The sequence below is a fragment of the Carassius carassius genome, chromosome 45 (assembly GCF_963082965.1).
Source record: "Carassius carassius chromosome 45, fCarCar2.1, whole genome shotgun sequence".
Classification (NCBI taxonomy): Eukaryota; Metazoa; Chordata; class Actinopteri; order Cypriniformes; family Cyprinidae; genus Carassius; species Carassius carassius.
Window position 1 is genome coordinate 7,565,033 of NC_081799.1, and position 16,988 is coordinate 7,582,020.

General features: G+C 36.6%; 2 protein-coding genes across 3 annotated transcripts; both read right to left on the minus strand.

Annotated features, from left to right (window-relative positions):
• Window positions 1-342: 342 nt before the first annotated feature.
• Window positions 343-5,697, minus strand: paqr3b (progestin and adipoQ receptor family member IIIb). 2 transcript variants are annotated; one of them, XM_059539235.1, is made up of 7 exons: window positions 5,552-5,697; window positions 4,865-5,063; window positions 4,630-4,792; window positions 4,336-4,491; window positions 3,301-3,498; window positions 3,108-3,198; window positions 343-1,247 (listed from the first exon to the last, which is right to left on the minus strand). In XM_059539235.1, the coding sequence occupies exons 2-7, from the start codon at window positions 5,047-5,049 to the stop codon at window positions 1,105-1,107; spliced, it is 936 nt and encodes a 311-aa protein (XP_059395218.1). In that variant the 5' UTR covers window positions 5,050-5,063; window positions 5,552-5,697; the 3' UTR covers window positions 343-1,104. The 2 variants fall into 2 exon arrangements, with proteins under 2 accessions (XP_059395218.1, XP_059395219.1); XM_059539236.1 differs by having other exon boundaries at window positions 4,865-5,125; window positions 5,552-5,695.
• A 981-nt stretch (window positions 5,698-6,678) lies between these two features.
• antxr2b (ANTXR cell adhesion molecule 2b) lies at window positions 6,679-16,444 on the minus strand. The gene is made up of 18 exons (XM_059539891.1): window positions 16,023-16,444; window positions 15,735-15,806; window positions 14,972-15,043; window positions 14,807-14,888; window positions 14,610-14,714; window positions 14,326-14,394; window positions 13,701-13,781; window positions 13,556-13,616; window positions 12,893-12,991; window positions 12,513-12,582; window positions 12,026-12,104; window positions 10,228-10,323; window positions 10,078-10,128; window positions 9,900-9,995; window positions 9,646-9,819; window positions 9,472-9,552; window positions 7,085-7,151; window positions 6,679-7,002 (listed from the first exon to the last, which is right to left on the minus strand). Exons 1-17 carry the CDS (start codon window positions 16,166-16,168, stop codon window positions 7,113-7,115), a joined length of 1,473 nt encoding a protein of 490 aa, XP_059395874.1. The 5' UTR covers window positions 16,169-16,444; the 3' UTR covers window positions 6,679-7,002; window positions 7,085-7,112.
• Between the last annotated feature and the right edge of the window lie 544 nt (window positions 16,445-16,988).

The window sequence follows — 16,988 nt, forward strand, 5'->3', positions numbered from 1 at the left end:
TTCTACGTAACGATGTCGGATTCATTCTTTTGTTCATAGAACCGATTCTTTCGCGAGTTACACCGAATCTTAACTCGATCAAGCGATTTTTTTTCAAACGTTTTTAATACCTTTTACTATAATTCTGAAATGTTACAAATTATGCATACTGAAAATATGTTTAAAGACCTAAGTGTGTTAAATATTATTTTTATGAATCTTATTTTTCAACGCAAATCTTATTGTTCATAATGAAGATAATACATTTAAATTAAATAGCATGGCAAGACACACTAACTTTGTGATATCAAGCAGCTAAACAATCTGTTTAGTAAAGCTACACAATATAGGCTACACACTAAGTACAAAAAACATTTTTTTATTCAGTTCCACAATTCAGATATATATTCATTCAGACAGGAGGTTTACATTATATCAATTAAAGAAAATTAAACAGCCAACAAACGTTTATAAAGGATGAAATGGAGAAAGTCATGCAAAAGGTTTCATAGGCTAGCGACAGCCTTGATATATGTTCATAACAGGTTCATAATCAGTTCAGTGCAAGTATTGTGATTTTGACCTATTGCTCACAAAAAATGACTTAAGTAATGCTTTCTTAATCATTTAAATGCCCATTTCCAGTGCTGCTTTATACATGAACTTAAAAGCGTTTAATACATCAAAACAACTCGCTTTACCAAACCATATAAAAAAAAAAGAGAATTACCCTTCACCATAGAATTCATCAGTCTCAGAACTGTGATAGTTAAGAGCATTTAAATGAAGGACATTCCAGAAAAGTTAGGCAACGTATTATCAAGTATGTATAGTTTCACAGCCCCAATGATACCATGGGGAAAAGGCTCAATAGAACACAAAATACATGAAGTAACAGACAAAGACACTTGATATCCAGCAGAGAATGTATGGATCATTAACCAGAGGAACTCAACTGATTGCACAAAATGTGATTTTCATTGCACGTAACCCTACAGTACTGCGTTCAAAGGCAAATGAGAGGAGAAGTTTCATTGATTCTATTAGCACAACTTAAAATAATGCCAAACAAAAACCAAATGAATTTGTTGAACATAAATGGCTCAGGTGATTGTATAACGGTGTTTAACCGTGAATGCTGTAGTCTGTGCAGGGCTGATTGTGTCTGAACTTCATGATGTAGACAGCGGTCTGGTGCCACCAGTAGAACATGACCACCACCAGCACGTGCCAGAGCTGGTGACTGGCTCCAAGATAGTTCAACTGGCCTGTGAGGCAGACATATAAAATTCAATGATTTTGGCTAATTTGGTCAATTTGATTTTATTTGATGAGATTAATTCAACATGATTCATTTGAAAAAAAAAAGCACAACATGTAACCAGTATTATATTGGTGATCTGGATATGATCGTTTTGAACATCCGACATCAGTATTTAAAGGTCCCGTTCTTCGTGATCCCATGTTTTAAACTTTAGTTAGTGTGTAATGTTGTTGTTAGAGTATAAATAATATCTGTAAAATTCTAAAGCTCAAAGTTCAATGCCAAGCGAGATATTTTATTTAACAGAATTCGCCTCCAACGAACGACCCGTTTGGACTACATCCCTCTAGTTCCTGCAGTAATGACGTCACTAAAACAGTTTTTTGACTAACCTCCACCCACATGAATACACAAAAAGGGGGGCGTGGTCTTTTGCGCTCCGACAGAGAAGAGCAAGATTTGCTTTTGTGTTTGTCGCCATGTCGTCGAAACGCTGTTATTTTCATCTCGGAGTCCAATCATCTTTGTTTGGCTTTCCCAGGGACGCTGTACTTCGAGATCAATGGTTACAATTTATGTTTAACTCAGTTCCCGAAAATTATAATCCACATGTAAAACTGTGCAGTTCATTTTGCTGAGGACAGCTTCCTCAATCTCAATCAGTTTAATGCCGGATTCGCACAAAGATTATTCTTGAAAGATGGAGCAGTTCCCTCTTTGTCTGGAGAAGGTGTTGTTTATGGACCACAACCGGTAAGTGTATTTTATTATTTAAGTTGGTGCGTTAAACAGTTTCTGTAACTTATTACACAAAGGGCAACGCTGTTTAGCTTTGTTAACTAGATGTTAGGGCTGTGCAAAAAAATCGAATGCGATTTTCATGCGCATCTCGTCAGTAAAAACACTCCTGTGATTATAAGTACATCTCCAGCACATGCTCCTGCCCACTTCTCAAAACTAGTCCAATCACGTTTCCAGGAGGACAGCGCGTGCTCAGCTGCTGTCGAATCACAACACAGGAACCGCTGGCCCAATCAGAACTCGTTACGTGTTTCTGAAGGAGGGACTTTATAGAACAAGGAAGTCATCAGCCCGTTTTTATGACAGTGAAAACAGCGGTATACCGATAGGCGAATTGTGTGAAAAAAAACTCTGGTTTTTTTTTTACACGCAAAACATGAACACATGTTATATTGCACACTGTAAACACAATCAAAGCTTCAAAAAAGCGTAAAAAACGGGACCTTTAAAGTTTGTTTCTTCATTAGAAGAGATTTGGAGAAATGTAGCATTACATCCCTTGCTCACCAGTTGATCCTCTGCAGTGAATGGGTGCCGTCAAACAGCTGATATAAATAATCCACAAGTGATCAACACCACTCCAGTCCATCAATTAACATCTCGTGTAGTGAAATGCTGCATGTTTGTAAGAATCAAATCCATCATTAAGATGTTTTGAACTTCAAATCGTTGCTTCTGTCTAGAAGTCCTCTTATCCATAATATTGCATCTGAATCAGGAGAGAAATATGCAGCTAAAATGCTTTGATAGATTTATTTCTTACAAATGCATCTTTTCACATTATAAGACACTTATTAAGACTGGAGTGGTGTGAATTACTGTGATGTTTTTATCAGCTGTCTGGACTCTCATTCTGACGGCACCCATTCACTGCAGAAGATCAATTTGTGATCAAATACTATGTGTAATGTGTACGTGTAGTACTACATTTTTCAAATATTTTCACATAAACAAACAAACTCATCTACATCTTGGATGTCATGACATTTTCAGCAAATTTTCATTTTGGGGTGAAATATTCCTTCAATAAAAAACAACAATAATATAGAATAGAAAACATCACCTGGAAAGTACCGTTCTGGGATTTTACTGACGTAGAAAAGAAATGCTGAGGCTGCAATCAAATACATGATCATGACTCGAGGAAAAAACACCTGCAAAGATATGATGTGATCAATATTAATAGTACCACAACCCTCTCTGGTAGAAGTGATGTATTGCTCTTTATTTCCCTCCTCACAGTGAAAATATATCACCTTTACGATTTCAGAGTCAAATCCTCCGTTGAGCCAGACCCAGTGGCAGGCTGGGATGATGCCGTATCCGGCCACTGAGCAGAACATAACAGAGCGCAATTTCTTCCATTTCTGTGTGAGGTAGAGCGGATGGATCTGAGCTGCAAACACAGCCAGGATGAGAGCCAGCACCGTCAGCAGGTACACCTGCCTCCAAAACTGAAACAAACATAATTTGCACTGAAGACTGGAGGAATGATGCTAAAAATTCAGCTTTAAATCACAGGATCATATGTGACCCTGGACCACAAAACCATAAGGGTCAATTTGAATAAACAAGTTTTCCATTGATGTATGGTTTGTTATGATGGGACAATATTTGGCCAAGATACAACTATTTGAAAATCTGGAATCTGAGGGAGCAAAAGAATCTAAATATTGAGAAAATCGCCTTTAAAGTTGTCCAAATTAAGTTCTTAGCAATTCATATTACTAATCAAAATTTAAGTTTTGATGTATTTACAGTTGGAAATGTACAAAATATCTTTTATGGAACATGATCTTTACTTAATATCCTAATGGTTTTTGGCATAAAAGAAAAATCGATAATTTTCACCCATTCAATGTATTGTTGGCTATTGCTACAAATATACACTTGTTACTTATGACTGTTTTTTTGTTCCAGGGTCACATTTTACATTTTGAAATATATTCAAATATAAAACAACTATTTTAAATAGTAATAATATTGCCAAATACTACTGTTTTTACTATATTTTTGATCTGATAAATGCAGGCCTTGGTGAATTTAAGATGTGTCTTTCAAGAAACATTAAAAAATTGTATTACTCCTCACTTTTGTCTATTTGGTAATGTGTATAATAAATATGTATAAATAAATAAATAGATAAAATAATATTCCAATCAATAATTAAAATAGATTCAAATAATTCATTTAATTTAATATATGCCATAAAAACAATACAAATTAAATTAAAGCTGTAAAAAGAAACCATCAGATTTGAAGTCGGCTCTTATGAAACACATCGGTCGTACACTGTTGCAGTAGAAGGCATAGAAGACTCCAGGAACATAACATCCCAAAATCCCTACGGATATTCCAGCATAGTCCAGAGCAAGCCAGCGGCGACATGTCTTCTCCGAGCGATGACAACAGAACAAGTGATAGCCCACAGAGCACAGCATGCAAACCTGACCAGAGAACAATAAAAAAGAAAAGCCCATTAACTAATGTGACACTTCTTTGTTCCTGTGTATGATACACGATTATCTAAGCTCTCTCAAAGCAAATTAATAGAAATATTACCTATCGCACATTTCATATATTACCTGAAAACAAAAAAGTCCTATTGAATAAATGACGTAGTCCTCTCGTGACGCCCCTGCAGACGGCAGGACTGTGGCCATGTTATTCACTCCCAGCGAGAAGAACAGCAGGAACCCAAGCAGATGACTCCAGATGTTCACCGTCTCATTGGACAGAATAAATATGCTGTAGGATATGAGAAATAATGAGTAAACGAATGGCAACACATCTACACCAGCAAAAGAGTAAGAAACGCACCTTTTGAGGCACAGTTTGGATGGCAGGTGTGCTCTGTATCCATCTGTGATGTAGGGATTCTCCTTCAGAAACACTGGGATCTGTTCAAAGGTGTATAATCGGATCCCTCTGGCCACGAGCACAGGCCAGTACTGAAAGCTGCTCAGCTCAATGTAATGAGTGCTCTTGAGGATGCTCTGAGGCATCTTGGTTCATGTGGCTGGAGGAACAAGACAAATGTGTCTTATTCGTTTCAATGAGGCTGTGTCTCAAAACAGCGAGCTCCATACACACACACACACACACACACTATTTATTAAAGCCCATGAATCAGCTCCAACAAAAAGCCCTAAAAGCAAATCAGCAAGATTTAAACTAGGACAGTCGGTTCGAGTCGGCTTTAATAACTTTGCATGTATTGAAATCTGTGGCTAGTACAGTTCATATATAAAAGTCTCTATAGTCTCCTGAGAACATATATATATATATATATATATATATATATATATATATATATATATATATATATATATTATAAACACAACCAAACATGCAATAAAAGCCCGTATAAGATTTGAACATACATAACGGTAACCTTAAATGTTTAGTTTATGTCTGCTGCAGGCTAACAACAACTGCGCTTTAATGAAGATTATATTAGGTTTTTAAATCCATTAGAGCTCATTTTAAGTACAGCTGACATCTCACCTCCAGGTAAAGACCTGCCGTATATCCCATTCAGCCCTACTTGTTTCTTAATTTCTGTTTAATAACAGAATATGAGCGTCATATTGATGACCGGCGGTTAGCCGAGCAGCTAAAGGCTAAAGAGGCGGTGTTTGACATTAATATCCTGCGACAGACACACATTATGCGACGACAACCTCTCGCTTCACGAATTGCGTTTTTAATGGAAAAGGCACATACATGTGGACAGAAATTAAACAATTAAAAACTTAATGATTAGATATATTTTACCGTTTCGTATATTTTTTTTTATATTTAAATAAGGTGTCTGATTCTCAGCCCTCTTTTACCTTTAAGCAAAATAATATTTCCTAAAATCCATAGAGATTTGGATTATAATTAGGAAAATCCAGACATTCAGACATTATACAGTCTGTTGATTGTGTTTCAGACTAATCCCTACCAAATTATATTTTATCATTCATACTAGGCTTTTCATTTTCTATCAGACTATTTTGCGGACTACGTCAATAATTCATTGATCATTGTAAAAACTTATAAATGAACCATTTGGCAATTTTTTTAAGGCAATACAAGCTGTTTCATTAAATAATAAATCATATGCTCACAAGTGAACTAACAGATATGCCATTTACTTAATTAACAATGTCACAGTTTAACTGATGAATTTAATTTACCTGAAAAAAGTCACATGATCCTTCAGAAATTATTCTAATATGCTGATTTGCTTCTCAATTATTATTGAAACTTAACTGTTCTTATTTTAGTATTTTTGCTTCTTAATATTTTTGTGGAAATCATGAAATTTCTTTCAGTATTGTTTTATGAAGAGAAAATTCAAAATGACTTTATTATACAACGGTAATCTGTTGCAACATTAGTCTTTACTGTCACTTTTGACCAATTTAATGCAGAATATTTAATATTAAAGTGTTTTTTACTGTAACCTTTTGAACTGTAATGTGTCATAGTTTCCACAAAAAATGTAGGTAAACTACTATAATTTATTTTATTGTATTTATATGCCATTTACCTCATTAACAAACAGTGTCACACGTGCAATCTATTTATTAAATCAAATTGTTATACATAAATATAAGAACAAATAATACAAATACACATCTCCATGAATTTACTGGATAATCATCTTTACTAATAATAATGAAAGAAATAACTATGGAAATAAAAATAATAATTTACATTTTCTTCCCTTGACAAAACCATTCATAATACACTCACAAGAAGGCACGGTGTTGGTTTGTAACTAGAAAACCTTAAACAGATTGACTGTTATAAAAGCAGTGAATTCAACCATATTCAAAGACATGCAGAAACAAAATCAGCAGGATAGATTTACACATTAAAATGCAAAGGTTTTAATTCAGAAGTGCAGCTTTTCACACCGTGTCCATACAGCAGTGGATCCTCCAGTCCTTTTTGTCTGAACATACCTGAAAAGTGACATTTATTGTGAATCCTACATCAGAATTTCTGGGCTTTCCAAATAGTATCTTAAAATTGATTAAAACTTACTTTAAAGTAAAGGACACATTGTGTTTGGTCAGTGATGCTGAACTCGGTTGAATTTGATGCAGCGCCCCTGAAAGACAAAAAAACAAAAGCAGAATGTTACTCTACATTACAGATCCATAATGGAGGACCGACTGTCCCACCACCCCCTCTTACAATCACACTCATCTCTTTACCCCATTATCTCTTATAAATGTGAAATATGACAAGTGGAATCCCCTAACATCTCTGCCTCATGGTACTGGCTATGCCCTCATTTTGAGACTGGTGAAAGGTCTTTTACCCACCATTCACTGACTAGTCCACATCACATTAACTCAGTACTCAAGCTGAATCATCCACATTGGATTTTTTTTAATGCATCTCATATGGTAAAAAATAATTATTTTGACAATATTTTTGTCAAGCTGACATGTACGATAATTTGGAGTAATTGAGTTCAATTGAGAGGAGGTTTGATTTTAATTGGCGGTAAGGAAGCAGGAATGATGGAGGTCAGGCAGGCTGATCAAGCAACACTAATGCATGACAAACCCTGTTTGGACAGATCTGGTAACATGAATGTAGAACAGGTACCAGTGTTAATAATTAAGCTCTATTTACAGCAGGTCTGAATCTCTGGTGTGAAAAAAAACCTTGTATAACAAGAAAATGAGGAGTGTCTGTCTTTGAAAATCCTGCCACCACATTGCCATGGCATTGCTTTGTTGGTTGCCTGGTGGCTGTTTATTGATCTGAGGGTACATTTAATCAATCGGCAGACTAAAAAAAACTGCATCATGTATTCACCAAACTTGATATGAAAAGGTTTTAAACACACAGAACTCCTAAAGACAAGTAAATGGAATAATATAAGAAAAAGGTGAAAAAACTATTGAAATTTATTATATTCTACTTTTTACTTTTATCTTTTTCTTATGTATTTTAAGAAAAAACAACAAATGTAGGCATTTTAGTAATCAAACTTGGTATGAACAATTTAGTTAAAGAATTAATGAACTATTTGTGCAATGATCTACTGTTGCCCGTAGCCAAACACTTTAACAATATTCTCGTTATGCCCTAGAAGGACGTTCAGTTAAACTCAAACTTAGTGTGACAGTGCAATCAGTGTGAGGTTAGAGGTCACTCTCGGCAGTGAAGTGTCAGACACTGAGTGTCACATCCTGACAACTTGAACTCTGACAGTCAGGTCAACCTAATGAGTATAATAGTGACGACTGCTCTCTGATGAGTGTGTGTTTGAGAGTCAGGTCATGAGCAGTCGGTGCACCGCAGACAGACGTACTACCGTAGCAAGAGTGCGATCTGGTCTGTCTGTGACAGGACTGTCAGCTTCGTTTGTGCAGCTTATTAGTGCTAATGAGCCTTGTCAGTGGACCAAATGAGGGACTGAACTAAGCGGTTGCATGAGGAACACAATGCCTCTGTTCTACAGCCTAGAGAGATTTTTACATAAGCAGCGTTTTAAGGCATCATAGGCTCCTGCCTAGGGCTCCACTTCCTAAAAGCATTAGCCAACTATGGTCGCAATTTCCGTTCTGTTGGTGTTTCCTGAAACCATAGTTTAATTGAACATTCTAAACAAACATTCTAAACAATCTACAGCCTCTGACTTGTGGTTAGAAGCATAGTTTCTTGTTAGCAAGACAATTGGAGTTAAATAAATGATGCTTTTGGGCACGATAAGAAAGCTAACATGCAGTACAATCTATGTCTTCCATTTTATTGAAATATATACATTTCTTTATATCTATAAATAGATAATCTATGTATCTATATGTTTAAGGAGGTATCACGATGTCGCTCTAGATTCACATTGTTACTCTAGACAGCGTGTCATGCGAAGTTTCCGCTCGAGTCTACATTTTTCAACCTGGGTGGAAAACGCGATTGAGGCCAACTGAAGTCACCCAATTTGTGTCCTTTGCCTCGCCGGCGCGAATTCGCATCTATTTGTGTCTTTGCATTGACCGTGTATGCAAACTACTAGCGCAAATAATTAGATTCGCTTTTGTTATGCACACACCGTAAGGGAAACTTGGAGGATGATACAAGAGGGAAACCGCTAAATTACAAAGAAGAAAAAATGGTAAATTAGTCATCAGGTGGCATGTTCCACACAGCAGCTAGCTTTTGGATATTTTGATAACACCTTCTGGATCCATATTAATGTACACGTAGTCTAAAATACTGTACCTCCTTTTGTCCTCACAACTACAAACTATTAAATATCAAAGAATATCAATTTACTGTTTTGTATTTATAGCAATTTACTCCATGAGATTAAAAAACGGATTATTTATTGATAACCAAACAGTTGAATTAACAAAAAGCCATTTTCCTGCAGTTTATAATATACATGTTTGCATAAACCAAGGCCACTGTACCTTGTCATTTGCTGTGGGTCTCATGATAGCAACTCTGTCGTATTGTCTTCGTAGCAATGCTAACACAGCATCAAAACGCCCCTAACACACAGAAGCACAATGGCATTTGTAAGAATACATATATTACCACAGTCATCCAACAATGAAAAGCCAGTGTGTTGACAAGAAACTTACTTTAATGGGCGTGTACCATTTGTCTGGGACTGGGGCCTGACATATTGGTGGTGGTCTGGGTGGGGGTCTTTTTACAGGCTCTTCAAACTCCTCCTCTGGCATTTTGACCACAGCATTTTTGGCTTTCGCTAACCGCGTCCCTTCTTCTGTAGAGCCCTTCTCACCCCAGCGAACCTGTGGATGTTGTAAGCTTCAGCATGTATATATAGAACTTTTGTTCTGTTTTTTTGGATTGCATTGGATTGTTAAGTCACCTCCATCCGTGTGATGCCACCAGGCCCTCTGCCACCATAATAAGACGCATCCACTGTAGGCCATTTCTTCTTCGGCAGAGGGTCCTCTTCAGGTTCCTGTAAGATATATACAACAAGCATTTCAAGAAATCATCAGTTTGGCAATTATAAATTTCAAGCCCCAATGTACTGTACCTACAGGTATTGGGCATGGAGGCGGAGGGCGAGATGGGGGTGGATCTCTGATTACCTGTTACAGGAGTAGAAAAACAGTCTGTATAAATAGTAATATCTTATTAATATACAGGTTTGTAGAAAATAACACAAGATGTGTATCTGTAGTGCTCACCACCATGCAGCAGAGCGGCCAGAACCACCAGAGCACAATTAAAGCCAACAACACCAGCAGCACCAGGATGACTATCACTATCACTATCCCATCAGACTATAAGAAATGAAAAAAATGTGTTTGATTTAGAATCATAAAAGTCATGTACAAATGTTGTGTACAATTACCTTTATTCAGCAAGGATGCATTAAATTGATCAATAGTGACAATAAAGATATTTAAGATGTTATAAATGCTTTCTATTTCAGTTAAATGCTGTTCTTTTTAACTTTCTATTAATCAAAGAATCCTGAAAAAAATCAACTCAAATCAACTGTTTTCAATATTGAAACATTTCTTAAACATCAAATCAGTATATTAGAATGATTTCTGAAAGATCATGTGACACTGAAGACTGGAGTAACGATACTGGAAATGTAGCTTTGCATCACAGGAATAAATTACATTTGACAGTATATTCAAAAAAGAAAACAACTCTTTTAATATGTCACATAATTACTGTTTTTGCTGTATTTTGGATTAAATAAATCCTTGGTGACCAGGAAAGCTTTCTTTTCAAAGCATTATTATATATAATTAACATTTATCTGAAATATATTTAAAATACATATCACATGGGAAAAAGCTAAACAAAAATTTTAAATTAAAAAACCTTAATAAAATAACTTTAAATGCTAAAATGTTATTTATTTAATTAAAAATGACTTAAACTGAAATAATACAATTAAAAACTAATAAAAAATGGATAACAATAACTAAAAAACATGTTTACTCAAATATTACAAAAATACAATAATAGTGTATGTGTGTGTGTGTGTGTATTTATATATAAACAAAAAAAGACAGCGACACTGTATTAGAATCCATTGTTTCAAGAGGACATGCAATAACCAGCTACAAACCCAATTACAAAAAAGTTGGCACACTGTACAAATTGTGAATAAAAACAGAATGCAATGATGTGGAAGTTTCAAATTTCAATAGTTTATTCAGAATACAACATAGAGGGCATATCAAATGTTTAAACTGAGCCCATGTTGTGATTTCCATTACAGTAGCATTCCTGTATGTGATGCAGTGCCGTCTAAGGGCCCGAAGATCACAGGAATCCAGTATGGTTTTCTGGCCTTGACCCTTACTCACAGATTGTTCCAGATTTTCTGAATCTCTGGATGATATTATGCACTGTAGATGATGAAAACTTCAAACTCTTTGCAATTTTTCTCTGAGAAACTCCTTTCTGATATTGCTCCACTATTTTTCGCGGCAGCATTGGGGGAATTGGTGATCCTCTGCCCATCTTGACTTCTGAGAGACACTGCCACTCTGAGAGGCTCTTTTTATACCCAATCATGTTGCCAATTGACCTAATAAGTTGCAAATTGGTCCTCCAGCTGTGCCTTATATGTACATTTAACTTTTATTATTTAAATTATTTTATTTATTTAACCTCTTATTGCTACCTGTCCCAACTTTTTTGGAATGTGTAGCTCTCATGAAATCCAAAATGAGCCAATATTTGGCATGACATTTCAAAATATCTCACTTTCAACATTTGACATGTTATCTATATTCTATTGTGAATAAAATATAAGTTTATGAGATTTGTAAATTATTCCATTCCTTTTTTACTCACAATTTGAACAGTGTCCCAACTTTTTTGGAATCGGGTTTGTACTTTGGTTTAATTATGTTCCTTTAACCAGACAGTTTACTGTGATATTTACTGACCTTTTTGGTATATTTGGTATATAATATTATTACATTTGTTTTGTTAAAAACTGTATTGTGTACTTACACATGTTGTGGCATATATTGTGATTGGACTTGAAATGAAAGACTGGCCGTTATTCAGACTAATGAGCACATCGAGGGAGCTGTTGAGAGAGGGAAAGTCCGTTATTACTGGATTAATTGCCAGAGGCGGAGCATAGTTCAACATACAAAAAGACCAACAGCACGGTACTAAAGTATTATTTTTAAAACAACAAGATGAATGTCTCTTAAAAAGACTCTTTCATCTGTTCAAAGCAAATGGTGGCCCATTTCGCAGTGCTCTGCGGCAAACAAATATATGCTCCTGTCACACACACTGCTTTGTTTCAGCCCTGCACTGAGCCTGCTCCTTATCAGTTGTCTGTTAGCTAAGCCATAAACAGAAACCGAGATAAACCCCCCCGGGAAAAGATGATGAACTCGTTCCCTTTGCATGTAGGCTTGTAACAGCTGTGGCTGTGAATGGAGAGCCACTGTTCTCCAACTGAAGCTGGTCCAATGCCACTTACTGTCCAACCTCGGTCAACACTGGAGCTGGACACAGAACGTAATTATCCTTCACTGCACTCGGCTTCTCATCTAGAAGGAAGAGAGAGCAGCATGAGACTGCCATAAAATGCCAAACGCCGGCTGAAACACAGAGGCATTATTTAAGGATGTGGCTGCATGAAACTTCCCCATCGGCTAAAAAAAACAAGAGCCTCTGGAGCCCATGAAGAGTTTAGGACGTCTCTTCCTAGCAAATAATTATAACATTGTCGTTTAATGTGCTATTTATTCATTTGCTGAATGGGGAGGTGAATTATAATGCTTATTTTTTAAGGCGTATCTTTGTGGATAGGGCGTCTTGTTATGTTTTATAATAGATGGAATGCATTCAGTGGCTTACTGTAAGGATCCTGTTGATTGACAGATAATGTGCAGACCACACCTTCTGAAGTTCTTCCCTGCGTGAATCCCCTCCCTCGCAAAACAATGTTGAAAGTTTCTAAAACACAGTGTTTACACTGAAATTAGACATGATCATGAGTTCAAAAAGATTTTAAAAAATCAGGTTTTAAGCTGCATTTACACTGCAGGTCCTGATGCCAAATTCTGATTTGTTGACTCTATCCAAAAGTTTTTGACTTTTAAAAGTTTGATATTGACCCGGAAACAGGGCTGCCAGGTCTTCAGAACAAAACCAGTCCAATTGCTAAAACAAAACAAACTCAGTCATGATTTTTCGATGGTTTTCCCCTTCATTGGGGGTCACTCGAAATCAAAAGCAGGCCATTTCCACAAGAAAACTGCAGACTTGGCAACATTACCAAAAAAAGTGTCCGTCTAGTTGACGTCAGTTGCCACTGTCTGTTTTTGGCTATTTTTCAATAGCAACCTGGAATATCCAATGTGTCCACTTACATTGTAGACACAAATGCATGATTTATTTTCAACGAATATCAGAATACATGTGCTTTTTTCCTGCTTACATATCTGTGGGTCATCTGTGCTACATGAAAGGAAAAAATCTGAATTGGGTCATGTAATGTAAACTCGGTGTTAGACGTACCATTCACGCAAATGTTGGAGGGCTCAAGGTTAAAAATCTCTACACAGGATTTCTTTAAAATCTGTAAACACAAATACAAGTCAATTAGAAGCCAATGTAGAAACCACATGTGAGAAAAGCATTCTTTGTTTGTGCTAAACCTCACCGAATTTACAATGTTTTTAAGAGCCTGGAATCCATCCACAACAGGAAACACTTGATCTTTGCTGTCTGCAATATCTGCAAGCTATGAAAACATATTAAAACTGGCATATTGTGTCAGAAATTACTTTTCATAATCTCTCATCACTGTAGCTGCCAATTCTTAAAGCTATCCTGCTACCATTTCCCAAGCCAGAAGCCATCTCTTACTAATGTAAAACGGGCCAGATATGGGCTCTGCTGAATGCAATTACACTCAGCATCAGACAAGCTCATCCACCAACGTCAATATAAAGGATCCCTCTGTTACACTAATGCAGTTACTAATGCACATGAAAAAACTATATCCTCATGACAACAACATTCCCGTGACAGTGATGCACCAACAACTAATGAACTATAAAAGATTCAGACAACATTTTACATTTTCGGAAGAAATATTTTTTGCTTGCCATTGTGAGATGCACCAATCATGCTATGGTTTCTAGCTGATTGCTTCCAAGTTTATATGATATCGTGGTCTCTAGATATAATATACAATGTAAGTCAATGGAATTTTCTGTTTGTTTTTCAGTAGATGAAAATTGTACATCTTTAATGTAGGCTACAACAAGATGCATCCTTCTTACCTGGTTTGCATCAAAGTCCTTCACGCCAACACAGTATACCCGAGCACCATACTGTCTCGCCTGACCAGCCTTAGAAAGCGAATAGGGAATACATTCAATAGTTTATTCAATATTAATATGCATGATACTAATATAAATCCAGAACATGTCAAACCTTTATTGCAAAACAAGGTGGAAGATATTAAATACCTCAATATTTTACATCAGCTCAAACATGCAATAGTTTCCATTAAATAAATGCTTATGCAATATTAATATTTCATATATGTGGTATGCTGCTTTACCTCGTTCACAGCAAGATCATGCGGATAGACCTCCAGCTTCCCATCAGTCAGTCCAATAATGATGCTGGATGCTCTTGTGCCATGGGTAGTCATTTGTTCTAATACCTAAAATGTTGTGATTTGTTATGATCTCTGACATACATATAGTAGGAGAAAAAAGATGCAATGCTTTTGGTGATGATATATCATCTACTTACCTTTCTTAACCCCTCGTGCATGTAGGTTTCACCAGCAGGTCTGATCTTGCTCAAACTTTGCAGACCATTATCAATAGCTGCCCTAAACACCCCGGCTAACACATCAGCTTTATGCTTTTTATCTGGATTTATATTAACAATATTTAAGTATGAAGGAAAACCCACCTGTCTCCAGTGAGAGGCAAGACTACTTCTGCACTAGAAGAAAAGACTATAAAGGATACTCTCATTTTCGGGCTGAAGGAAGTAGAAACAATCAATTAGGAAGTATAAAATCAAATTTACTCTCTGGGTGGGTAAGAAAGTGAGTGAAGTGACATTCAGCCAAGTATGGTGACCCATACTCAGAATTTGTGCTCTGCATTTAACCCATCCGAAATGCACACACACAGAGCAGTGAACACACACACACACTGTGAGCACACACCCGGAGCAGTGGGCAGCCATTTATGCTGCGGCGCCCGGGGAGCAGTTGGGGGTTCGATGCCTTGCTCAAGGGCACCTAAGTCGTGGTATTGAGGGTGGAGAGAGAACTGTACATGCACTCCCCCCACCCACAATTCCTGCCGGCCCGGGACTCGAACTCACAACCTTTCGATTGGGAGTCCGACTCTCTAACCATTAGGCCACGACTTCCCTAAAAAAACCAATATGTTTTCTGAAAGAGTCTGATGGGCCATATAACTTTTATAGCAGTAAATAGCTGTATAACTAGGTCACCATTCCACACACTAATCCAAACATACATTTTACACAAAGTTAAATATAGTAATCTAAAATTAAGTTTATATTTAGTTCCACACATGTGCAAGAGCTTCAGAGTCGGACAAATGGTTTGTACCAGACAAGACTTTGAAACTCTGTGTCAATAGCTTTTGGTAATTGTTAGCTGGTTATAAAAAAGCAACTTTTAACTTTAGTTTCATACCTTACGAAACGATTCGTCAGTTGTTCCACAAATCCATAGATCTCCATCCAGTTGTCAGAAACACTGCCTGACCTATAAATGATGGTGAATATTTGGTGCATCACAAGATAAACAGGGCCATATAAGGGCTCCTGGGAGCTATGTAGAAAAAAACAACTGTAGGCTACCTCAAAATACCAGGGCTATTAATGAGCTCATTGGAGAAAGAGAGAGAGAGGTGTGCGCGTGTTTTCATAAACATACACTCTATAAAACATATAGACGTGTACAGCAATTCTACAAACTCACCGATCCAAAACAAAGTATAAATCAAAGGCTCCGTGGCAGGACCCATCTTCTGCTTTCACGAATGAAGTCAGGAGAGAGATGCAGAAAAGTTGGAGGACCCAGGTGGCTTTACTGGCTCGATCGCTGTCTCTCCTCATTCCTGTCATGTGCTGCACGTTGTTGTGGGAACACGTCAAATCCAGTGATAGAAATGAAGCTGGCGCGCGCAGTTAGTTCACTATCGGATAATAATGCATTTAAACACCACTACTGCCGCGATCTTCAGGAACTGTTACTCGTTTCCTGTCGCTTTCAAATATCCATGTCCTCCACTCCAGATTCATTTCATTCCGTGAAGTTTTGTTGTTTTTTTCAAAGCGGGTCCGGATTGCGCTGCACATGAGCACTTGATTCAGTGCGCGTGCGCAGAATGTGGAGTTGCGCTCCTTTCACACAACAGCGTGTGATCTTAAAAGAGCAGGGATGGGTTTGTGGGACAAAAGAGAGCACAATAAAACGAGAAATTAAAGGCCTTCTGGCTTCGGCAGCAACAGCAGAAGGGTGCTGGCCATCTAGGTCAACTAGGTTTTTCATTAATAAAGATATATCATGACAACAGATCTTATTTTATACTAGAGTAGCCTACCCTATTTATTTCATGCTACTAATACATTTACGTATTTATTTAGGTTACTTAATAAAAATACCCTGCAATTGTACGTATGGTAGTATACTAAACTGGTATACTTAAAGTCTGCTAAATTAGAAAAATTAATTTTGTACTTAATTTTAATTTAATGCAATACTATTGCAAGTATACTTAATTAATAATTAATATAGGCTGCTTGAATAAAATAATTGTTATCATATTAACATTTCAGATTTCAGTTACAGAATATGCTGATTTCAATATAATTTATATTGTATTTAATTATATTTACATTTTTATTTTATTTTATTATATATTATATTAAAAATGAGTTGGCT

What these genes read in the sequence shown, in the direction of transcription:
- paqr3b (XM_059539235.1), bottom strand. Translation starts at nt 5,049, where the DNA reads ATGCCTCAGAGCATCCTCAAGAGCACTCATTACATTGAGCTGAGCAGC. An exon ending in TCCAAACTGTGCCTCAAAAG is followed by an intron (nt 4,793 to 4,864) that starts GTGCGTTTCTTA and finishes CATATCCTACAG; the next exon opens with CATATTTATTCTGTCCAATG. An exon ending in TTGACTCTGAAATCGTAAAG is followed by an intron (nt 3,199 to 3,300) that starts GTGATATATTTT and finishes ATATCTTTGCAG; the next exon opens with GTGTTTTTTCCTCGAGTCAT.
- antxr2b (XM_059539891.1), bottom strand. Translation starts at nt 16,168, where the DNA reads ATGACAGGAATGAGGAGAGACAGCGATCGAGCCAGTAAAGCCACCTGG. An exon ending in CTGACGAATCGTTTCGTAAG is followed by an intron (nt 15,044 to 15,734) that starts GTATGAAACTAA and finishes TACTTCCTTCAG; the next exon opens with CCCGAAAATGAGAGTATCCT. An exon ending in CAATCAACAGGATCCTTACA is followed by an intron (nt 12,583 to 12,892) that starts GTAAGCCACTGA and finishes TCTTCCTTCTAG; the next exon opens with ATGAGAAGCCGAGTGCAGTG.